Here is a 23,360-nt window from a genome sequence, read left to right on the forward strand (position 1 = left end):
GTTGCTTGCAGTTTTATTATAAATTATACAATTCCCATGCAATCAATAGCTATGGCTTTTCAAGGCGAAGAAATGAGGTGACGACGCGAAGTAGGAGGAAAATCGTATAAGTCGTAGTAGTACAAGAGAAGAGGGAACGGTTGCGATAGAACCACAATGCCCCGAAATTGCGATTCTATCAGAGGAAGCCTGGAGGAGGCGGCGTACAAGGATTAGGTCGTAAGTAACAAGGAGAAATGTACGAGGATTGGATGGAGATAGTCCTCAGGCTGGCCAAGAAGAAGAAAAGATTGTCAGCAAAGTATTCGGATTGAGCCAGCAGGGGGAGCCAGGGAATAATAATAGTGGGACGGAGAGCGATTCGAAGGAAGCGGAAATAATAAATGGGGACGGATGACGGATCCTGCTTTGTCGCAAACGGAGATAGTTGACTTACCACAACCACCAGAAAACCCGCCCGGAATGCTAAAGTGCTGATGATGGGAAAGACTAGAAAGGAATAAGAGAGAAGAAGAGTAGAAGAAGAGCAGCAGAAAAGAAGAGGAGGAGAGGTAAGTCTAGATTAAGGACTTGATCAAGTTTACCTCCAAAAGGCTCGACACCCAGAAGTCCGAGACCGTGGTTTACTTTGGCCTTATGCTTTGGTTACTCCAGTCCAATCGTCCAGTAGGATAGTTGGTCCAGTCAGATACTTGAAGCCAAAGTCAACTAGTCTACCCTGCGCTATCCGTCGAGAAGGAGAGAAAAAGACCGAGAGGGGAAAAAATCCACCGAAAAAGATATCCACTCCCCAAAGAGATCCCCAACTTCTGCCCGCCGCTTGTTGTTGGGCCCATGACGTTTCTTCCCACCAGATTTCCTCTTCCGCCCCATGCATCGTCCACCTCAATGGCATTAAAATAAGGACTTCTCTATCTTCAATCAACCATCAATGACGTTATCCATGTATTTAACGCGGTGCATGGTACTCCAGCTAGAGAGATACTGTTTCGAATGTCGTCCGTTCCCGTGTATCGCGATGTCGATGCCAAGTCAATGAATAGCCCGCATCCCATGGCTGATGCGGTATCTTTTGATCTCTGCCTATCTAGTCTACAGAATACAGGAGGAAATCAGGCTGTCAGTATCTACTGCATAGTCCCAATGCCGATACGTCACAGTCGCAAAGCGATTGCAATCTATCTACTACCCGAAGGAGTAATACTCTGCAGGAAGTACGAAGAAGGATCTAGACTAGACCTCCGCTCCGCGCCAAACAGCCGGGATTCGGGTCATAGGCGGCACATACGAAAAGATGCGATGGAGTTACTATACTCCGTACATCTTCCTAGGAACTGCCATGAGTAATCCCTCATGACGAATATATAGCCCTCAATTCTCAAGATCTCTTCTTTTCCTTTCTTTTCCTTTCCTTTCTTTAACAGAAGCGCAAATCCCACGTAAGAAAAGTCGTCTCAGTCAAACCAACCAAATGCACGACTCGGTCCCCGAGCGCCGAATCCAGCAACATCCACCTGGCTGATACTAGGAACTACCGTTCTAGCACCCGCCTAACCGCATCGAGACATGTTGACGCCCCACACTCATCCTTCTCAACCAATCATCGTCAAGAGATTAGCCAACCGCGTTGGGACCTTGGGAATTGATCGCCCTCAGCAAATCTGACAGTGGCGGGAGACGGAGGAGGGAGTCCGCCCTTGCATCTCCTTCTGGTATGGTCTGGCCAGACTCGCCAGTTGCCAATTGCCAGTTTTAGTCTAAGACCTGTTCGGTCCGAACGGGACCTTTTCAATCTAGTTTCTGCAGGGATGTCTTATACGAGGATAAGCATTTAGTCGATTCTGAGTCGGGCTCTATGAGCATGGCACTCCAGTGATAACACCAAGTTTCTCGGTTATTGGTGAGATTCGGAGACTACTCCTGGAATACGAACGTAGTTCACGAGGTTGCATTGAAGAATGTCTCAGAAACAAGGAAAGCGGGACGGACGACGGGCAAGTCACTTCTATCTACTCCGTATAAGATGGACCGATTGACTGCCATACTTTGGTACAGCGCCAGGCACAGCGCAGTATCTAGTTTGTCCAGGTCCCCGCTGACGTAGGGTCCCTTTTCTCCACAAGCATCTGGACGATTATGTTCCCGACCCAGATCCTGATCTGCTACGAAAAGTTCCAAAAAAAATATGTAACGAACTGTCGCTGGGTATTCTCTAACGCCAAAGGCAACAATAAGTAGTAACAGGAAACGAAATCTCCAAGGAAAGTAGTGCTGAGAAACAGCTTGGACGCCACAGTGCCGTTGCAGTGCCCTGCAACGGCTTCTGCGAGCATGTGAAACAAATGCGCTACCAGACGAGATCCCAACACCGCCATCCACCCGGACAAACTGTACAAATCAGTGACCATCCTTTACCAAGGGACTAGCAGAGAAGAGAACACTCGAACAAAGGCAATCTTTCATCTATGATCAATCTTCTAGCGTCCAGCCGAAAGCTTCCAGGGGACGCCAATGCTCCAATCTGCACCCGACTCTTCAAATTCGAGGTCTTGAGGGTATTATGTATGTAAATGTAGGATAAAACGAAACGGACTGGTTCGCGAGAGCACCTTCTGAAGTGGGCCCACTCCAACGCACCGGACGGATGTATCGTCCGAGCAGGTCAATTTAATAAGTTTCTCCAAGATCGTTAATCTTGGATTTCCGCTCTGGTGGCCCCATATCGCCTTCCAACCGGTCAAAGCCACTGCTTGTTCTCAAAGTTCGAGGCGCTGGGATACCAGAGATTCCGCTTGGGGTTCTTTTCTTGAGTCCAGTCGGCGTGGAGATGGACGGAAGCCGAGTCTCGCGGATCTCGCTGATCCTAGCCCGTAAAGACATATGCATAGCAAGATCCTCGTCCTCATCAATATGGGCCATCCCATTGACGACTCCATTCTGAGTAGAGGGGTTGCTGAGCGATGACCGGGGTCGGCGGCTCTCTGTGGTCGGGTTGGTCGAGTAGTGCCCCAGTGGTGTCTTCGTCCGACTCTGGCGACTCTCAGGGCGTGTTGATGGAGTCACGCTCGGATGTGTACTGTGACTGACAGAGCTGTGGCTCGAGTAGCTGGTGCGACTGCTTGGGCGACTATCCTTAGCACCAAAGGACGGTCGACTGTGCGGAGCATAAGAAGGCACACTATCACCGTCTCGAATAGACGAGCTAAAACTACTCCCGCTCAGCCGTTTGCGTGAGTTCCTTCGGGCTATTATTGTCGATGCAACCGGACTCTCGCCCATTATCGATCCCGAACGAGAAGACGTACGAGACGGTGAATCGGACGGGGGTGGCAGTTTGGATTTTGCAGATTGAACTCTCTCTTCGAGCTTCTGCATCTTGCCAATGAGTCCACGAATTTGATACAGTGAACCCGACTTCGGCAGCCCAGACGACCGGGCATTATTATTATTCTTGTTGGTGTTTTCATTGGTCTTGGGCTTCGGCTTGGGCAAGCTGGGCCGACTGGTAGCTGACGGCGTGGGGCGGTTATTCGTAAAGGCGTACGAGGTTGCACGCGAGTGGTTGTTATATTTCTGAGTCCTGGACCCATGCAGCGACCGGGTGCCAAATGACGAGTCAGAAGCCGAGGCCTTCTGAAGCGGGAAACCAGGCATAGCATTCATTGACTTGCGCAGGCTGCTCGAGGACTCGGATATCGGCGGCGACGGAGGCGTTGCAGTGGCGGACATGAGCGAGGTTTTCAATGTAGGGGTTGAGAATAACGGCGAGGAAACTATGGATGAAGCAGGAGAACGATTGAAGAGATCCGGTGTCTGTGGTGTTGATGGACTGCGCAAGGAGAGAGGCTTCCTGCGCCTGCTGTTTTGCAGTTCCGCATGCCGGAGCTTTTCGTGGATAATTTCCGTTTCTATCTTCAGGTCCGAAAGCTCGTCTCGCAGACGTTGATTCTCGATGCGCAAGTTTTCCCGCTCCTGCTCTCCGGTTCTGATTTCCTCTTCCAGTAAGACTGCTCGTTCGATGGCGACATTGTACTTGGACTCCAGATCCTCCAGGGACGAAGTCGTATGCCGGGCTTGACGTTCATAATCATCGTTTGCGACTTCGATGTCTCGCAATTTCAGTTGCAGCGTCCGGTTTGCATCCCTCAAAGTCGTGATCTCTTTCTGTAACGTGTTCTGCGCCGAGTTTCCCTCCGACTTGGATTGCTTGTACTTGGTCTGCCGAGGAAGTCACAGGTTAGCTCTCAGTCCTTTACCAGCAATGAAAGTACACTCCGATCTGACCTTCCACTCCTCGACCTCATATTTCAAGCTATCCACCTTCTCCTTCAGCAACCGTTCCCGCTTCTCGGATGCCTCGATATCCTTTTCCAGCTCCGCCTCCAGCTCACGGCTGGAGGCTTGAAAGTCCGCTAGCTCAGCCTCTAATTGCTCATATTGCGACTTATACCATGCAAGCTGATCCGACCGGGAGCTGGTACCATTGGGGCGAGCAGAGGAAGAGCCATCGGCCGAGGGCATTATTCCGATACCAGGGGGGGCGGTATGACCGAAGACGGACACCGATGTGGCGCACAAGAGCGAAGGCAACGACTCACTTTCACGCAGTGAATTTGAAAGACAGTGAGAGTGTCGCCACGAAACAGCTGAAAACCGAGTTCATGCACGCCGCGAATAGTATCAACAACCGTGCGTGAACCGGTGGAGGGGTCCCCTCGCGGAGGCGGTGTCGCAGTTGATCGGGGGGCTATAACAGGGACTCGAGAGCGATAGAGACAAAGAAGGAAAATAGAAATCAAGAAGAGAAAACAAGACTAGAATAATCGAAGTTGAAGACCGAGAAGATCCAAACTTACCTTTGCGGAACCCTCTCAGAGGGGGCTGGTCGAAACATGGACGATTGTTTTGAGGGGGGTTTTGTGATTGTGATGGTGATGTTATCCAGCTGGATTGGCGTAGAGACTAGAGAGATAGATAGTGCCGTGTCCACGGGAACAAAACAACCTCACCAACTGGATTAAGCACTAGCCTACCGATGTTAGATTACTTTAGGTACCTAAAGGTACTTTGGGTGCTCATAGTATCCGTAGTTGGCGGTAGATACCAGTAAGGTACAAAAGGTACAAGGCTTGGTACCTGACGACCAACTGTCACATGGCAGTTAATCAGTGCCAGTAGTGTAACAAATTACTGTATGTTACGACCTTATAAAAACAGCACTAGTCCTATAGTGGTCTAGTACGGGTCTCGTCCTTCAGCTGATTTCCACCGCCCGCGATGTGCGTATTCCGACGATCAAAGGTCAGTGACTGCTCTGGGGGCATGCCTTATGGGCAGTGGAAGTCTGGGGCAACAAGTAAATGATCTGGAGGTTATTATTGCTTGATTCCCACTTTCCAGTTATATTCCCTGATTTGGACCCGGTAAGTTGCTATTGTCCACTTGCTTTCCCTCTCCCTGCTTGTTTTCCCTCCTATCGGACTCTTACGGGTACTTCTTCCCTCCTTACTCCTTCACCTTCGGCCTAGTCTCCAAGCTAGGGTGGTAGATCGTGTTATATCCACGCACATCATACTACTCACAGTAGACTGGAGAGTTGCTTCCACGCACATGGAAATCGATAAACATCTACCCATCCGGTCGATCTGAAATGGCCATTGATCTTTCATTCTGTTTTCCCTCTCTCAAACAGAGCTTGGTGAGGGGTCACCATGGACCTATGATGCTAATATGGCGTCCAGATCTTCCCTTTTCCGTGAAGATCCACACGACTTGTTGAGATGGCGGACCCCACCGACCTGAATCTCGACGCGCCTAGCGATCTTCAAGATATCCCAGATATGTCAATGCAGCTTGTGCCTCCTCCAGAAGGAACGTATCCCGATAAGTAAGTATGCGTGAATTATGCTAGCCACCCTCTTGTCACCCAATTCTAGATACATTGCTTGGACCGCTACTTATATCCTTCCCTACATGTAAAGAGCTACTCTTCTTGCCGCAGTGCAAGCTCACAGCAAAGCACATGGATACAATGTTGTGGTCAAGTCATCCAGTACTCCTACCGAGAAGAAGCCCGGACGTACAGCCAAAGTGTGGCTCCGGTGCGATCGGGGAGGCCATTATCGGCCCCGAAACGGGCTCACAGAGGAGACGAGAAAGCGGCGACGAACATCTCGTTTGATGGACTGTCCGTTTATGCTGGTCGCAGCTGGTACTCCTGGCATCTGGACATTGACAGTGTTAAATCCAACTCACAATCATGGACCTGTTGTCGAGAAACCGCGACCAGTACCGCAGCATAAGGTTCGAAAGGGCCAGATTCCAGCGGTTCCCTATGATTGGCCGCATGATGCGACTCTAACACCATATACGACTGCTTTAGTCATCATCGACATGCAGAAGGACTGTATGTATTCCGCACGGCCATATTGTTCGCGCTGCATCCGAATGCTCATCACCACTGACGGTCATCGCAGTTTGTTCGCCTGGCGGTTACATGGAATACCAAGGTTACGACATTTCAGCAGCGCAGAGTCTCATCCCCAAACTGCAGCAGGTACTGAATACATTCCGTACTGCTGGATTTCCTGTTTACCACACCCGTGAAGGTACAGCCCTGATACCCTAGTCTTGGTGGTGGACTTCTGATTGACGCTGTTGTAAAGGTCATCGGCCTGATCTATCAACTCTCTCAAATAGGGAGGCGTTTCGGTCGCGGAACAATGCATCTGGCATGGGAATTGGCTCCCAAGGGCCGTTGGGACGTCTGTTGATACGTGGTGAAGTCGGACACGACATCGTCGACGAACTGTATCCGCTGCCTGAGGAGCCGGTCATCGACAAGCCGGGTAAAAGTGCATTTTCTTATACCGATTTTGAGCTTCTTCTTCGAAACAAAGGCGTCAAAAATCTGGTCATTGCAGGTGTCACCACGGATGTCTGTGTGTCGACGACGATGCGGGAGGCGAATGACAAAGGCTTCGACTGCGTCATCCTGGAAGACTGCACTGCCGCCGGCGAGCCGTCCCTCCATGTGAGCACGCTCGAATCCGTTAAGATGGAAGGCGGTATTTTTGGCGCCGTCGCCAAAGCGGACGACGTGATCCATGCGGTGGAGAATTTCAAAAACAGCACTGTGAAGAAGCTGGCCCCTCAAATGACGGCATGAAGTGGGTCGGAGGTAATCTTAGGGAGGCGTTCTGTTGGTCTTGGAAACAGCGACAGCGGCATTTCTTTTCTTGGTTTTCAGTCTCCCCTTACCATAACATTTGGGAGACCTACTTTCGTCCGCTCATCTTGCAGGACATGCTCCGTCTTTTGAACATTAGCGAGCTTATTATTGCATGCCGAATTCCCCTTGGTCGATGCAAGCAAGATTGTGAGAACAGAGCAACAATATCGGATACTCTGCATTGGTACACGGCGCAGAGATTAATGGGCATCAAATAAATACACGAGTTGAACCCATGCACTCTTTTGATGCATCTTTCAAATGCAAGTCCATAGTAGTAAAGTAAGCCACACCCCAACGCCACGCTCAGCAAGGTAAAATGCATATAGCCGTAGAAGGGCAGGCAAAGAATCACAGCCACTTCTTCCCCGCAGCCACAACCCTGGCCCGAAACACCGGACTCCCAATCTCCATCCCCTGCCGATAAAACGGACTCATGGCCGTTTTGACGTAATTCTCATACACCTCATTCATGAACTGCCGCACCGCCTCCTCCGTCTGCGGCGAGGTCGGATTCGCCGCAATCGAGCTACTCGACGCACGGGTCGAGCTGCCCCCACCAACGGAGAAGGACGAGCCGAGCAGCGACGAGCCGGACCCCGCAGTCCCCGTCGAAGGCAGCTGAGGCGGCTGGTGGAGGAGCAGGAATCTTGTTCCCGAGGGCGTGAGGAACGCGGAGATATATGCCGAGGCGGGGGGGTAGGTGTCGATGTGTTTGAGGTACCTATACCATTTAACATTGAGCATCCAGTTATAATGTCATTAATATTGGAAAGTGGTGGGCAGTTACATATTGCCATTCATCCATTGGGCTTCCTCGACGATGTCCAGACTCGAGTGGATGATGAATTGGTTCATGTATTGCGCTGTGTCGGGGAAGCGGAACCTTGCGATGCCATCTCCGCCGCCTTTGGAGGTGCCGAAGGCGATGTTGAATAAGGGGACGTCGGTGGGGGAGAGGATGGTGAAGTAGTATGACATTTTATTTGACAGAGGTAGTCACTTTCAAAAGGGAAATAGTCCTTCGGTCCGCAAGTGTAGGTAAATAACAGGGGACATGGGTCAGTTGTTTGGCGGAGATGATTGAGTCACGTGGTTGATAAGATAACCATCTCATGAACTCATCACCTTCAACTACGGAGACATAAATACCTCTCTATAGGTTTCTCATATCCTACTGCGCGAATTGGGGACAGGCCTTACAGCCTCCGTCTAGTAGCACCATGGCCCCTCCAAAACTGTCCTACGGGCTCAACCTCCCCAGCAAGAAACCCCCAACCTCGAAACTCGGACCACCAGGTTCACAAAAACGCAAGAAGACCATCTTCGACTCCGACTCGGAAGGCGACAACCAGAACGATGCCGGCAACGGCGACGGCGACGGCCCCATCGAGATAACCACAATCGGCGGGCTCGAAGAACAACCCAGACCGTCCCCCAACGACCGACAAAGCACAGAGCCACCCGCAAAACGAAGACCGCCGGTAGCCCCCACAGCCGGCAAACCCAACCTCAAGCCCCTAAGCAAGAGCTCCATCTTCGCCGACGAGGAAGAGGAGCAAGAACCACAAGCGATGCCCCTGGGCCTCAACCCCGCGAAAAACAAACCCAGCGCCCCACCAAGCACCGAATACACGAACCTCTCGGCCATCCGCAGCAGCAAGAAACACGCCGAGGACGCCCAACAGCTCGACCCCACCATCTACTCCTACGACGCCATCTACGACAGCCTGCACGCCAAATCCGACAAAGCCAAAGCCACTGCGTCGGACGCCAAGAGCGAGGGGCCGCGATACATGACCTCGCTGCTGCGCAGCGCGGAGATCCGCAAGCGGGACCAGCTGCGCGCGCGGGACAGGCTACTCGCCAAGGAGCGCGAAGCGGAGGGTGACGAGTTCGCCGAAAAGGAGAAGTTCGTGACCTCCGCGTACAAGGCGCAGCAGGAGGAGCTACGGCGCATCGAGCAGGAAGAAGCGGAGCGGGAGCGGCAGGAGGAGGAGCGGCGGAAGCAGAACGGCGGGACGGGCATGGTGGGGTTCTATCGGGACATGCTATCGCGGGACGAGCAGCGGCACGAGGAGGTCGTCAAGGCGGCGGAGGAGGCCGCGCGACGGGTGCAGGCGGGCGAGATCCCAGCCGAAGAAGCGACCGCCGAAGCGGAAGCAAACAAGGAAAAGACCGAGGCTCAGATCGCGGCGGAGCTCAATGCCAAGGGCGCCCACATCGCCATCAACGACGAGGGCCAGATCGTCGACAAGCGGCAGCTGCTGTCCGCCGGGCTGAACGTCGCCCCGAAGCCCAAGCCGTCCGCCTCGGCGAGCGCCGCTGCGGCTGCGGCTCGTGCGGCTGCCAACAAGCCTCGTTTCGACTCGGGGCACCAAGCGGCGCGTGCAGGCCAGCGCGCCCGCCAGACGGAGATGATTGCGCAGCAGCTGGAGAAGAAGGCACAGCAGGAGGCGGAAGCCGAGGCCGCGCGACAGCGGGAGATCGCGGAGCGCATTCGTACTCGCAAGACGGAAACGGATGTGTCGAGCGCGAGGGAGCGGTATCTAGCGAGAAAGAGGGAGCGAGAAGAGGCGGCCAAGAAGGGGTCGTAAGCTCGCTTGTTTATTCCTTTGCATCCGCCTTGATGAGGTCCTTGGAGTTAGCTGTGCATGTTATGGCGTTGGATATAATTTAATTTCATATGTAGAATACCTTGAAGCCTGGAACAAATAACCACTAAATCTATCGGAATACCATCCAAAGCCTCTGAAAACACCCTTAATGGACGAATATATATATATATATATATATATATTTGGCGGAGAGGTTCACAGGAGAAATGCACATGATTAGACTATGTATTTAGGCATGCTCTATACTACCTGACATACTAACCAGTGATCAAAACAAAACAGTCGTAACTCGTAACGCAGATAGACAGTCGTCAAGGAACGCAACATGAATAACAATACCCACCCTATTTTCATATACCCCAATTTATACTGATGCAGCCTGCCCGATGCAATCATGCACAATGCACAGAGACATTTACTTGGAAGAAAAAGAGATTGAACCTCAACGCCTTAGTAAACCCGAGAGTATACTCACGCAGTCAGCGCAAAACTCAGCCCCATTATCCCCATCCCAGCGATCGCGAATCCGACCCCAACCCCACGATTGTGCGTCAGTCCAAGCCCTTCGCTGAAAAGCTGCAGGCCAACCGAGGTCATGATGCCGGCGGTGGCAGCGAACATGCCCCCATATACACCCCAGGAGGGGCCGGTCGTCTCGTCGTTGTGGCCGGCTTTCTGCGCGCCCCAGATCCAAAGAGCGGCGATGCCGGCGCCGGCGGGTTGGCTGATTCCTCCAAGTAAGCTGGACCAGAACATGGCTTTCCAGCGGGAATTGAGCGCGAGGTAGAGCGGCAGGGCCATGGCGAAGCCTTCGCTGATGTTGTGAATGAAGAGGGCAACAAAGACGGTCATGCCGAGCGTGGGGCTGGCGTGATTAGTAGCGTATGTGATGAAGCCCTCTGGGAGCTTGTGGAGGGCAATAGCCAACGACGTCTGGAGTCCGATAGATAGGAAGGCATTCTGGGGTACGTGGTGGTGGTGTTGCGACGATGCGGTCCGTGGAGCTTTGGTCAAATCGTCTTGGTCCTCTGGGGATTTTTGGGGATAGGCTTGAACATCTGCCCGCAAGGAGGATGCGCTGCTTTCATTTTCCTGGGAGTTACCTGCTTCAAATGGTCCCGAGAAGTTTTCCACCGAATCATGCGACTGGGCGAGCAACCCTGGGCCAGCACCTACTTCCGGTCCTGCGCCTTCCGAGTCCAGCTGGACACCAATGCTATGATGCGTGGTTAAGGGAGGCCGAGGAATCTCCTCGACGACGCTAGTCATCTGCGTAGTAGTGAGGATCTTGGTACATTCAAGCCCGCAAGTCTGCGAGAAACCATAGCACGGGCCGTTTTCGTCACAGAGGGGTTTGACGCCGCCCATGAGCTGGTTGATGCGGCGAGTCAAACGGGAGCGCAGAGGTTCGAGCGTCGGTCGCTCAACGGCACCCGGCATGGACTTGCGAGAAGGCATCTTTGTCTGTAACAGGAGAGGCGTCCGTTCAGTATAGCCATTTGCCTGGCGCAGAGCGGACGCCGGCTGCTCTTGCCGTCCCACATCGCCGCGTTCGGGATCTTGGTTTGGCTGGTGAGTATGGGCGCAATCGACGACATGAGAAGGAATATGCTGGTGGATGAACGCAGAAACAAGTCGAATGACAATCACGCCAGCCACGAAGAGTCCGATTAGAGTGTAGGCCGCCACGCGGGTTGAGAATCCAGCTCGAGTGAGGTATTCCTTCGAGGTGGGGAGCATGCTATAGAGGGAGGTGAAGAGCTATAGGATTTAGTACTGCAGGCATAAATGGGGCAATAGAGTAAAGGTACCATAACACCGGCACTCAGGCATAGAGAGGCTGATAAGAAGCCACTGCTGTTGACAATTTGGAAGTTCTTGCGGCGAGAGAATCGCCGCAGCAGAACATCGATGCAGATGAGGGACGAACCAAGAACGCAGGCTTTGATGAATCAGATTGGAATAATCGCAGTTGATTTTTGGAAACTCACCTATGCCAGAAACCCCGCTCATCAGCCATCCTCGGAGATCATTATTGGCAGCCATGATGGGGCCGAGGGGTGGTGAGAGAGCAGCAGCAATAGTAGTTAGTAGCAGAGTTCTTGTATGGGAATGGCAGAAGGCGGATGGAAGATAGTGATGTCACTAGAATATCCGAGATGTGTGACAATTAATGACAATGGCAGGAACCACTTTCTTTCTCTCTTTTGCCTCGCCTCAGCCGTACAGATATTCAGATGGTGTTGTCAACAGGATAAATCAGATAAATGCATCTTGCGCTGATCATCTTCCCTTGGAACGATAATGCATTCCTTCGAGTGCAGGTGACACTGCCATAATATAAATACCGCCGCCGACTTGCTCCCAAGGTCCGCACTGTCACCGCCATATTAGCAGGCCGAAGGGCGCTTGGATTACCATCATGAAACTGATGGGATATTAAGTCTCACGATGGAGCTGGCAAGATGTCTGATATCAGTCTAAATTTATGCAGCGATCTGTCAATAGGCCGGCTTATTGTTTGGTCTGGACAGCCACCGTCTCGATGTGCAGGGTTCTTATATCTCCCCTACTAAATACTCAGAGATGTCAGCAGAACAGTCAAGCAGATGACCATATGCTCTTTTACAGAATCCATACTGATTTTCTTCCTATATAGCCAAGGTAGCTGCCTGCAATATCTCCCTCTTAGATATCTCTCCTCCCTACCCATCCCTACTGCTGTTGTTGTTGTTGATCCAGCATATCTGTGCTCTCTGATTGGCTGATACTTTGGCTTCATCTTTGCTTTCTTCGGCAATATTTTCTTTTTCTCTCTCTTAACTCCGCCCCGACTGTCGACTTCATTCTCCTCCTTGACTCGGTCCAACGGGTCTTTTATCTGTTTATATCTTCCTTTAATTCAAATCCATCATGTCGAAAGCTACTATTGCGGCCATCGCTGCCGCCAGTGCAGCTACTGGTGCTGGTATCACCGCTCTTCTTTACTCATCTTCCTCTCGACCTCAACAGCCGCAACAACAACAGCTCCCTCCTCCCCCTCCTCCGTCCCAACCGGCTACGATCTCTCCTCCTGCGACTATTCCTCCTCCCTCTCTGGCCAAGACTCCTGTCAGCAAACCCTCGGGTGGCTCCCCCGTCGATCCTGCTGGTATCTACCAGTATGGCTTCCCCGGCCCCATCGCCGATACCATCACTTCTCTGCCCTTGACTGGCGCCTATGACCGTCGCACACGCAATCCCGCCTGGGTCGCCGAGCACATTACACCGTACTCGCTCTCCCTGAAGAATGCCGACCGGAAACACAGCGCCTTCGTCGAAGACGCCAGCATCCCCGCCATCTTCCGCGCCAAACTGGCCGACTACTTCCGCTCCGGCTATGACCGCGGCCACCAGGTGCCTGCCGCCGACGCCAAATGGTCCCAGAACGCGATGGACGGCACCTTTGCGCTCACCAACATGTGTCCGCAGGTCGGCGAGGGCTTCAACCGCGACTACTGGGCGCACTTTGAGGAGTTCTGCCGCGATCTGACCAAGAAGTACCCCTCCGTCCGCATCGTCACGGGCCCCTTGTACCTGCCCCATCGCGACCCGGACGGCAAGTGGCGCGTCTCGTACGAAGTCATTGGAAACCCGCCCAACGTGGCTGTGCCGACGCACTTCTACAAGGTCATCTACGCCGAGGACGGGACGGCCAGCCCGACCAGCAAGGTCTCGCTGGGTGCGTTCGTGCTTCCCAATGCCCGCATCCCCAACGACAAGCGTCTGGCTGAGTTCGAGGTGCCGCTGGAGGTGTTGGAGCGGGCTAGTGGGTTGGAGTTTGCTTCCAAGCTGGATGTTAGCCGTCGTAAGCGTCTCTGCCAGGAGATCAGGTGCGATATCGTTGTGCGCGAATTCAACAACGCCAATAAGAGAGCGGCCTAGACTGCCGGACCGGGTGTTCATGTATACAATTACTCCATGTTCTTTCGGGTGTAGCTATATTCGTTCTCGTTTGTCTGGCGTTGTTGGGCGTGTCATCTCATAGATCATCTAGTCTAGTCAACTGATACTGGAATACATTTTTTCACAAGTACAAATACCCAAGTCCCAAACTCCGGATGCGCCAAGTCTTAACATTGAAAAGCAACCCCGGCCTTCATCGCCACATTTCCTCCCGCCCCTGCAAACCCGGTCCCCTCCGAGCTAATCTGCACCAACCCCGGCCGGATGCCCTGCTCCTTGTCCTTTTTCTTCGACTTCTTCCCATTCCCCTTTTCGGTTCCATTCTCTTCAGCTTCGGCCTTGGGATCCCGCGGCGTAATGTCCGCCTCACAGACGTAGCAGAGAATCAGACCGTGCAGCTTCGCCGTCCGCTCCTGTTCCTCCTTGCTGGAATGGGGATCGGGGACATCGTGCGGCGTCATGAACTTGTTGACGCACGGTTGGCAGATGACATGACCACAGGGTTTCGCCACTAATCTGTTAGCGGAACTGAGCGCGAGCGCTTGTAGTAGGACAATACATACACATCGCCTTGAGCCCGTTACTGAGGTTCTTCTTACAGCTGGGACAGATCCGCGAGACGGTGCCGTCCGCCGCCTTCTCCTCGGTAAAATGCACATCGACCAGCGATTTGAGCGAATAGGCATGGCGGTTCTCGTCTGTCGATCCGGGACAGATGGGCGTCAACTTGACGGCCTTGTTAGCGGCGATTTCATTGGGATCGGTCGATGGCGTGAGCGACGGGACCCAGAACGAGGGGAGCGCGGATTTGCTTGACTCCGACTGCACCAGTTAGCCAAATGTACACCAAAGAAACGACACTGCAAAAGGCACCTTCTCCCGCTTCAGCTCCCGCTTCAGCCGCTCCTGTTCCTCCCGCGCAATCCGAGCCATCTCCTTCTCGTCCAGCTCAAAGATCTTCTTCCGCTTCCCCTCGACCACAATCTCGCGCGCCTTGAACGCCGCCAATGCCTCCTCCGCCTCGTCCGCCTTGCGCTTCCGTTGATTATCGCCGCCGCCGCCGGCGGTCCCCTTCGCATGATCATTCTTCGCCGCCTCCAGACCCATACTCACGAGCTCAAACTCGCGCAGTTCCCTCCGCCGCGCATCCTCGAGCGCTCGCTCTTCGTCCTCGGCCAGGCGCTTCCGGGCCTCCTCGCGTTCTCGCTCGAGTCGTTTAATTTCCTGCCGTTGGGCGAGGAGATCGTTGATGGCGCATTCACGACAGAAAAGGTCGCCGTTCGTTGCGCAGGCGACGGGTGTTCTGGCTGGCTGCAGGCAGAGTCGACAGGAACCAAAGGGGAGGAAGGAGTCGCGGCTGATGACGCCGCGCTTGGTACCCCAGGTTGAGCGGAGGAGGCCCCGTTCGTAGGAGGTGAAATGGGGGAGAGAGGTGTTTCGTTTGGAGTGCGCCATTTTGGGTTGTGGTGGTGTTTATCGGCGCATTTATCTCGAGGTGGTGTTACAGGCGGCGCTCGAAGTTGAACCAGAGGTAGATGTATGTATTTCGAAAGTTGTTTAGCTATACACAGACAAGGAGAACGGCATCTGGCTGGATTGAAAGACGAAACGCATTTAAAGGTTGAGGGGAGAAGTTGGGGAACTTAAGAAATGAAGCTCTGGAGATGAAGATAGATAAAGCGTGATATGACATAATCATTGATCCGTCGTCCACCTTATTCTCGCCGTCACTCCACCTTCATCTCCATTCCAGCTTTCCACCACCAATTTCAGTCAAGAATTGCTCGATACTCCAACATGTGAGGGAAACGAAGTCACCAAAACTCATTAGGAGCAAGATTCTCTATCTCCGGCAGAACAGGAGGCGTCTCGAGCACCACTCTCTTTCTTGCTGCCACCTCTCGCACAGCGGGTTGTGACGGCACTGGCTCGTGCTCATAAGGAGGCACCTGGGTCCATGGTCCGCCCCGTGTCATGCTCCTGTTTGTTATCCACTTCGTCGTCCTCGTCAGCTCGCTTCTTCGGTTCATTTTTTGCGCCTAGTAGGTGTCGCAGAGCTTCCCTGTCTTGCTCTCTGAATTCGCGCTGCTGCCGCTCTGGCTTCTCCTTGGTGTGAGCCTCGAATTCGCGCGCCAATTCGCGGCAGACATCCAGGAGATCCTTTTCTGGCTCGATACACTCTGGATTCGTATTCGTAGACTCCTCAATCGGTTGTTCCTTCTTCTTCTTCTTCCTGGCTGCCTTCTTGCTCTCTTCCTCCTTTCTCTCCGCCTCCTTTGCCTTTTTCTCCTCGATTATCTGTTTCCTCACCTCGGGATCATACCACCATGGTATGAACTCAACAGGGTCTGGCTCCTCGTCCTCGAATTTTTTACGTCTCGCATCCTGCGCGTCGTAGCGGACGAGGTATCTGCTCTCTCCCGGCTTTGCCAGGCTGTCTGGAATACGAMGGTAGCGGTGCAGTCGGATGTACTCGTCTGGCTTTGCTGTGAGCATGAACAAGACATCTGCAGAGTGCTTTTGGTCTGCAAACATGAAATAGCATTGTTTCACGGCGGATCGACCGCGGGTGGTAGCTCCGAAGCCCGGCATGAGAGGAGGCGTCTGGCAGTAGACCCTGATTCTGTCGTACAGATGACCGTTGGGACCATGGAGACTTAGAACCAAGCCCCGTGCCTTGATCAAGAAGAGCATAGCCCGGCCGAGATCGCAGTTGAACCCCGCAATCATTGCGCAGTAGAGCCAGACCTGGACCTCGCGCGTGTCGCTGATCTTGAGCCGCTCGTACAGCTTGATCAGCTCGTAGGCGTTCTTGAACACCACCGCCGGCCGTTTATACAGGGTGTCTGCGTCTTCGAAGATAGTCTCGAGAGTGTAGAGCTTCTCCAGAGCATTCTCTGTCTCGCGAACGGGCTCCCGGCAGAACGGACACACGCACCAGAACTTGCAGTACATACTGGACATCAACTGGCGTACTCCACACTCTCCCTTGGCGTAGAAATAAGCAACGGTGATCTCCTCGCCGGGCTTGATGTCCCTGGACGCACGCACCACCGCCCGCCCGATCCTCGGCGGCAGGCTCTTATCCTCCTCCCCGTTCTCATCCCTCGGATACCGCAATGAATAGTAGAGAGACGCATTTGGAATACATGAGTGGTTCACAAACGCAAGATTCAGCCCCAGCACCAACACCTTTGCATTCTCCGGCTGCAAAGCAATCATATGGTATCTCTTCCAGATCTGCGCATACGCGTCCCCGGATGAACCCTTGGGCTGCGGATTCGGCAGGCCCAGGAAACCCCGGTGCCACTCCTCGCCCATCGCGCGAACCTTCCCAGCAACGAGCTCGTCGGCGGCCTTGGGGTTCTTCCAGCGCTGGACCTCCGCGCCCGCAAGCCAGGCGACTTTATCCGCGAAAACGACCTCCCCGGCAGGGATGCGCCCGGTGGCAAACAGGCCATAGCCGATTGACTCATCGATGAATTTACTCTGAGTCTTTTTCTCGTACGTACGCCTGTAAAGCATCTCATCTGGATCACTGGCAACTGGGACGAGAACGGGTCGACGACTAGACCGCGGCGGCGGCGACGGAGGGGGAGCAGGCAACGCAAGCAGCGGACGGTGCAGCCCTACCTCTACCTGTCCCTGTACCTGTCCCTGTACCTCTTCACCTTTAATAACAATCAGTATTTACCTTATGACTGCGTTAGTAGAGTGCCTACCAGCACGAGCACGATCCAGACCCATCACGCTGCAGGACATCTCCTCACGTGACTGTGCAAAACCTAAAGACATCCTTCCAGCTAACAGCAAGTACCTACACAGTAGGTAACCAATTAGCCATGAACCCTAGGAACAGACAACTATCTTATTCAAATGATGAATGAAGGAAATTTGTTACTGTGTTTCCCTCTTTTACTCTCACCAGCCAAGACCGATCAAGCAGACAAAACAAGAAGATACAGATGAGAGTGATCTATGCATGGATAGATCATCTGTACAAGTTAGACCATCTACTCTGAGGAGCTTCACAACTTACTGTCTTTTTTTCCTCCTATTGTGTTCAGTTATCCAATCTTTCCTCTTCACTTGCGGAATCAGTCTTAGGGATAAGAGAATGACTGCCGTAAGCCTCACCTGACTAGCAACTCAGATGCAAAGATGAGATGAGACGAGAGTCCAGTAAGATGAGATGAAGATGGGAAAGACTAAAGTGTAGAAGATGGATGAAGAAGACCAGAGACGAACACAGCCTACGGAAATCACAACGAGGGGTCAACGACGCCGAGAAGCACGGGTTGCTGTGAAGGCGTGCTCATGCCCTCACGCGGGTCCGTCGCATACGGGTCATCAGTGATGGATGCATGGAGATATGTGAATGACATGAACACTAGAATAGACCAGATAAAAGATTTCCTATTCTTTTTGTCTATATAGTTCTAGAGGATCAGAGAGGTAGGTTTGATAGAATCGACCGCAGTCGACTACGCTACTGCATCTGATGAGTAGTAACTGTAACGGTATACTGCAATCGAGATGACATGCTATGAATTTTCAGATACCTGCCAAAATGCTGCCTTCCCATATAAAATCCGTAGACCAACAGCCATACAAACAGACCAGACCAACCAGCGCTGTTGCCCTACCGGGCTGCAACCGAAGCATATGAAAGGAAATAATAGTGCGAGGACCGCCTGTTTGAACTCTATGAAGCCGGCTCAAAGGAATAGAAAGGAGAAAGAGAAAGAGAGAGAGCAAGAGAGAATGTTAAAGCTTGGCCAGGCAGCGCTGCAAATGGTCAAGCATATTTTGGCGAAAAATGCTTCCTTCAACGCCGCAAGACGACGCCAAAAACAAATGAATCGAAAAACTGAGATGTATTGGGTATGAAGTCGTAATTGAAAGATGATTGGTCTTCAGGTCGCTCTTTATGCATGTACAGCTTGCTCAGGTGGGCTCGACTGCAGTTTTTGGATTGTATTTTCATCGACGACAGCCTCGTCAGCCGATGTCGAAGGGGACGACTGCTGATCTTTTGGCACTACCAACGACCCCGGGAAAGCCGCGGGGGACGAATCTGCCAGTGAAGCGTCATCTGAGGCCGGAAGATGAGAGCTTAGATCAATGGCCGGATCGCTCTTGGCCTTTTCGTCCTGAAGGTTCGAAGTGGGATTCCCATCATTGGAACCCTCGCCCTCGAGCGGATCGAGCACGCTGATTCTTGTTGCGGTACTTCCGCTTCGCAATGACTGGGAGATTCCTGGATTTACCGGTTCCGAGACACTCGAATCGCCGCCGCCCAGAATCGCAGGCTCAGAGGCGCGGGGCTCCTCGGACGGAGTAGGTTTGCGCAGCCTGAGGCGCTCTTCGGGTGTCATATTCTGCCACTCAGATCCAAAAGTGACAATAGACGCCTTCTTCCCATGGACAGTGAACTGCGGCGCCTTGCGGGAGAGACCCTCGCCTTCCTTCGTATCTTGCTCGTCCTCGGGAACCACTTCGCTGGACATCGAGTCCCGCGCCTTTTTACCCCGAGCACCATGTCCTTGTTGCCCGTGATGGGAATCACGGAGTGTGCGGTGAAGGCTGCGACGGATCCGGCTCATTTGCTCTCCTGGGCGAGACTCCCCGCTATCTCTCCTGTGTTCACCATCTGTCTCATGGGCTGTGACGGACTGCCTAGTACCGCGAGGGGAGCTGTTCACCTCTAACAAACCAGCCTCACGGAGGATACGCTCCTCGCCGTCGTCCATGCTGATTGGAGAGGTCAATTTGGAGGCATGAGATCCTAGACTGGCAACATCTATCTTGCTGCCCGCGCTCAGCACCGATGGCTCACGTTCGGGCCGGTTTGCCGGACCTGGCGAATACGACTTCGCGCGGTCTTTACCCATCTCCGTAGACAAACGTCTACCGGCACGGCCAGTGAGATCTGAGGATGTCACCGACACCGGAATGCTTGGTCTGCGAATATCACTAGGAGCAATTTGGGACGACGGGACCCTATGAACAGACCCAGGCTCGTCGGACGGCAACTGTGGCGACGTAGCCTGGCTCGGGGACTGCACTGTGTTGGCAGGCGGCTGGGGCAAGGCTCCTGGCTCCGAAGTGGAGGTGTTCCTGGTGGGTATCTGTAAATGAGGGGATCTCTGGTCCGCAAGCAACTTGGCCTCTTCATCCTCGGTGCCCAGATCCTGGAGGAGAACCTCCCGGTAGCATTTGTTACGCCAGATGTCCTGCCTCACCCATTTGAGCTTGGCCGCCATACGCCCTGCTGCCATGATGACCTGCTCCCTGGCCCTCGAGGTAACCGGTGTCAAAACCTGTAGGTGTCTCGCATTCCTCAGGAGGTCGTCAAGCTGCTTTTGGCTCGCAAAGAGCTTCTCGTCTGTCTCGCGGATCTTCTGTCGCATGAGCTCCTTACGAGCCGTGACCAACTCCTCGGCTATGTCCGTGTCGGGATTGGGAGAGGGAGGCTCCCTGTCTGCGGAACGATGTGAATTGTACGACGTTACTGAGACTTTGCGACTCATTCTGTCGCGCTGAGTCTCGTAATTGGTAGCTATCATGCCTTTGGTGCGGACCCCAGTGCTTCGGAAGGCAGCAGCGTAATTGATTTTTGCCAGCCAATCGTTCATGTCGTCTTCGGAATTCGCCAAAAACACCTCCTCCAGCGCATTATGGCGAACGAAAAGAAACGCGTGTTTATGCTTTTTGTAGCCCGAATCCACCAACGCAACCGCATCATCCGTGGACATGATGCCATCGGGTTTGAACTCGATGAGAGGTGGTCTGAATACAACCGCCCGCCGGCGCCCCTCCTTCTGGTGAGACTCATATTGGGACATTAGCGATTTGATCCAATTGACGTCTCTAAAGAAGTACAACTGCGAGAAGGTAAGGAGGGCGCCCCATTCTTGCCATGGCGATCTGGCTCTCTTCTTCCTTGGATCTTTTCGCCAGAGCAGACCAACTTTGGCCACTTTGATGTCTACCAGCCCAGGGTTCGACTCCGCCGGGTTCTGGATGCTAGCTGGCATGAACGCATCCGGCCGCGACCGGGCCGATACGATCTGCAGAATAGCTGTTTTTGAAAAGGCCTGATGGAGACTGTTGATGTCAGGTGGCCCTGTCGTCCCGTGACATCGATATGTGTCTTCCAAATTCATGACATCCTTCAGACTCGGCCGTAATGAGTCGAGCTTGCCGTCCATGATCAACGTGTACGGGTCCACCGGTTCCCTTGATACGCGGGACAAATGCTCTGAACTTGGGGTTCTGAACAAGGGTCGTCGAGGCTTTGCAAGCTGACGACCGTGAGAGGGGGTATCCTCGATGTGGATAAAGGGCGTGTAAGCGATGTTCTCATAAATGCATTCCAAAATGTCGTCCGATACACCTTCGCCACGAGTATTCCGAACATAATCCGGCTTTTGCATCTTGCGCTTATTGTTCTTGTTGAAGACGTCAGTGTGTAGAATCAAGATGGAAAATGCAATGAAATATGCCTGGTCTGTACAGAGGAAATCAGTATAAACGACCCACGATGCGTAAGGACATGAACGTACCGGGTGAAGCAAAGATGCCAGGATTACATTCATGATATCGATCGGCAAAACTTTGCAGGAAGCGATCAATCTGTTGCGTCTCCTTGGGCAACTCGGCGCCCATCAAAAGCTTTCGAATAGCCATATCGATAGGGTCACCAAAGAAAATGAATCTCCGCATATACTTTCGCAATGCGGTCTTGTAGAAATCTTCATTCGACTGACAGAGTACGCCGCCGATCGTGCTCTTGGGTATGCTCTCTTCGAGCCGAGTCAGATACGTTGCTGGCGTGTCATTCTCCTCGCGTTCGGGGTAGGACAGTTTGCGAACAGGAGTATCCGAGCCTCTCGCACCGGGTGAGCCATTTCGAAGAACCGGGGGTTCCGAATTTTGCCTCAATCGGTGTGAGATGCTGAAGATGTCCCCGAAACTTTTGCGTCCACTGGTGGAGGTCGAAGTACGACCGGACGAGGCGAATTGAGCGGGTGACTGTTGCCCGGCATCCCGGAGATTAGCCAACGAGTCTAGCGTCGATGACCTTGGTCGAGGTCTGATTCGATGTCCACTTCGAGTGGAAGTAGCTGACCGGGCGGAATTGGCGGAGTTCGCCGAGTCTTTTCTGCGCAGAGGAAAAGCCGGGGAGGCCAGACCGACAGTCGAACGACTGGGGGATGGAAGCGGAGAAACGCGGTCCTGATCCGTCTCATCCGGCGGCTCAAAGCTGGATGAGGGATCAGAACTGATGGCCCTGGAAATCTGCGAGACTTGTCCATGGCCATTCATGGGTTGACTGCCAGCAGGTCGAGGAGGCAGGGGAAATACAGGACCACGATTTCGCTTCAAACGTGGCATGCGAAACCGTTTACTTCCGCTTACAGTTCCGTCATTCGGGGAAGGGGGGTGGTATAGTCCATGGTCTCCGGAACTCTGATCCGAGCGGGAGGACTCGGAAAACCGCGCGTCGGTGACGGAAGAACGTTGGGACTCGTTGCCGGGCTCACGGCCACCACTGCGGATTGACGTAGTCGAGAGACGACCTGGTTCTTCCCCGCTCATCTTGGATGTTGACAATGTAGCATCGGTTGTCTGCGACCCGTTGGAGCCCTGGGCCCCATGGCGAGACCGGGTACCTGGACTCTGTCGCTGAGGATGCATTGGTGACCCGTCGGACGGGCTCTTTTTCGATCCGGATAGGATTTTGAACTTGGGTTTCTTCTTAACGGGTTGATCCAGTTCATTGCTGGTGGGTGCGGTAGTAATAATCGTGGGAGCTGGAGGTAGGCGGCGGAGGTCAAGAGTCAGCACACGTAGATCGACAATGTATATGGTCTGTAGTAGCTCGGATGTATACTCACGCGGTAAAGGAGGCACGGGAGGTGTTCCCTCCTCACCCTTGGCATAAGACCTTGATAATTGGGGATCCGACGCGTGGCGGAGTTTCATGAAACTGAACCGGTTCCGGCGCCAGGTAGAAGCATCGTCCGGCACCAAGGCTGCGCCCACATTGCCCTTTCTTGAGCGAATAGTGTCCACTGGCCCTTCCGACAAGTATTTATTATCGTTGTCTCCGGTCTCGTGATCGTCGTGGTCATTTCCGTCATCGTGGTCTGGTCCCGCTAAGAGAGGTGAACGAGGGGCGGACTCCGAGTGCCTGGATGCAAGGTTGGTTGTCGACAGGGTAGGACGAGGCAATTGTTCGCTATGGCGAGAGAGTGGTTGAGGCTCGACAACACTGCGTCTCTTAGAGTCATTGCTATCGAGGGCGCCGAGTCGCAACCCTTTCCAATGCATGGCTGAAACTAGACGGCGGGAGTCGAGTCCTTAGGTGATCCTGCTGCGCAACCGATTGAAGCGACCCATCCGACAATAACCTTATAGATAGCAAGCGATTTATTCACAGTGGCTGATCGAATTTCGGAAAGGAAGTTCAAGGGGCAACGCGAACTCTTCAAAGCCGTTCGGTAATGGTCGATTCGGAGGATATTACGGCGTAGGGATCATGAGATACGACCGATTGA

At 53.2% G+C, this 23,360-nt stretch overlaps 9 protein-coding genes across 9 annotated transcripts; 3 read left to right on the forward strand and 6 right to left on the reverse strand.

Annotated features, from left to right (window-relative positions):
* Positions 1-2,667: 2,667 nt before the first annotated feature.
* On the reverse strand, positions 2,668-4,521 carry nde1 (nuclear distribution protein NudE; the record flags this gene model as incomplete). Its single annotated transcript, XM_043303360.1, has 2 exons — positions 2,668-4,218; positions 4,285-4,521. 2 exons carry the CDS (start codon positions 4,519-4,521, stop codon positions 2,668-2,670), a joined length of 1,788 nt encoding a protein of 595 aa, XP_043159295.1.
* A 1,259-nt stretch (positions 4,522-5,780) lies between these two features.
* Asppvi_007474 (cysteine hydrolase family protein) lies at positions 5,781-7,168 on the forward strand (the record flags this gene model as incomplete). Its single annotated transcript, XM_043303361.1, has 4 exons — positions 5,781-5,887; positions 5,982-6,406; positions 6,477-6,608; positions 6,666-7,168. 4 exons carry the CDS (start codon positions 5,781-5,783, stop codon positions 7,166-7,168), a joined length of 1,167 nt encoding a protein of 388 aa, XP_043159296.1.
* A 414-nt stretch (positions 7,169-7,582) lies between these two features.
* Asppvi_007475 (TRAPP subunit TRS20) lies at positions 7,583-8,212 on the reverse strand (the record flags this gene model as incomplete). Its single annotated transcript, XM_043303362.1, has 2 exons — positions 7,583-7,955; positions 8,022-8,212. The coding sequence occupies 2 exons, from the start codon at positions 8,210-8,212 to the stop codon at positions 7,583-7,585; spliced, it is 564 nt and encodes a 187-aa protein (XP_043159297.1).
* Positions 8,213-8,454: 242 nt separating this feature from the next.
* Positions 8,455-9,828, forward strand: Asppvi_007476 (splicing regulator NSRP1-like domain-containing protein; the record flags this gene model as incomplete). Its single annotated transcript, XM_043303363.1, has 1 exon — positions 8,455-9,828. The coding sequence occupies one exon, from the start codon at positions 8,455-8,457 to the stop codon at positions 9,826-9,828; it is 1,374 nt and encodes a 457-aa protein (XP_043159298.1).
* Positions 9,829-10,320: 492 nt separating this feature from the next.
* Positions 10,321-11,895, reverse strand: Asppvi_007477 (Zn(2+) transporter ZRT3; the record flags this gene model as incomplete). Its single annotated transcript, XM_043303364.1, has 3 exons — positions 10,321-11,610; positions 11,661-11,791; positions 11,841-11,895. 3 exons carry the CDS (start codon positions 11,893-11,895, stop codon positions 10,321-10,323), a joined length of 1,476 nt encoding a protein of 491 aa, XP_043159299.1.
* An 867-nt stretch (positions 11,896-12,762) lies between these two features.
* Asppvi_007478 (DNA/RNA non-specific endonuclease) lies at positions 12,763-13,773 on the forward strand (the record flags this gene model as incomplete). Its single annotated transcript, XM_043303365.1, has 1 exon — positions 12,763-13,773. The coding sequence occupies one exon, from the start codon at positions 12,763-12,765 to the stop codon at positions 13,771-13,773; it is 1,011 nt and encodes a 336-aa protein (XP_043159300.1).
* Positions 13,774-13,961: 188 nt separating this feature from the next.
* On the reverse strand, positions 13,962-15,249 carry Asppvi_007479 (putative RING finger domain protein; the record flags this gene model as incomplete). The annotated part of the gene is made up of 3 exons (XM_043303366.1): positions 13,962-14,305; positions 14,358-14,616; positions 14,668-15,249. The coding sequence occupies 3 exons, from the start codon at positions 15,247-15,249 to the stop codon at positions 13,962-13,964; spliced, it is 1,185 nt and encodes a 394-aa protein (XP_043159301.1).
* Positions 15,250-15,729: 480 nt separating this feature from the next.
* Asppvi_007480 (SET domain-containing protein) lies at positions 15,730-17,589 on the reverse strand (the record flags this gene model as incomplete). The annotated part of the gene is made up of 2 exons (XM_043303367.1): positions 15,730-17,465; positions 17,517-17,589. 2 exons carry the CDS (start codon positions 17,587-17,589, stop codon positions 15,730-15,732), a joined length of 1,809 nt encoding a protein of 602 aa, XP_043159302.1.
* A 1,133-nt stretch (positions 17,590-18,722) lies between these two features.
* On the reverse strand, positions 18,723-23,133 carry Asppvi_007481 (Arf family guanine nucleotide exchange factor SYT1; the record flags this gene model as incomplete). The annotated part of the gene is made up of 3 exons (XM_043303368.1): positions 18,723-21,307; positions 21,363-22,613; positions 22,698-23,133. The coding sequence occupies 3 exons, from the start codon at positions 23,131-23,133 to the stop codon at positions 18,723-18,725; spliced, it is 4,272 nt and encodes a 1,423-aa protein (XP_043159303.1).
* Between the last annotated feature and the right edge of the window lie 227 nt (positions 23,134-23,360).

This window comes from Aspergillus pseudoviridinutans, assembly GCF_018340605.1.
Source record: "Aspergillus pseudoviridinutans IFM 55266 DNA, scaffold_5, whole genome shotgun sequence".
NCBI lineage: Eukaryota > Fungi > Ascomycota > Eurotiomycetes > Eurotiales > Aspergillaceae > Aspergillus > Aspergillus pseudoviridinutans.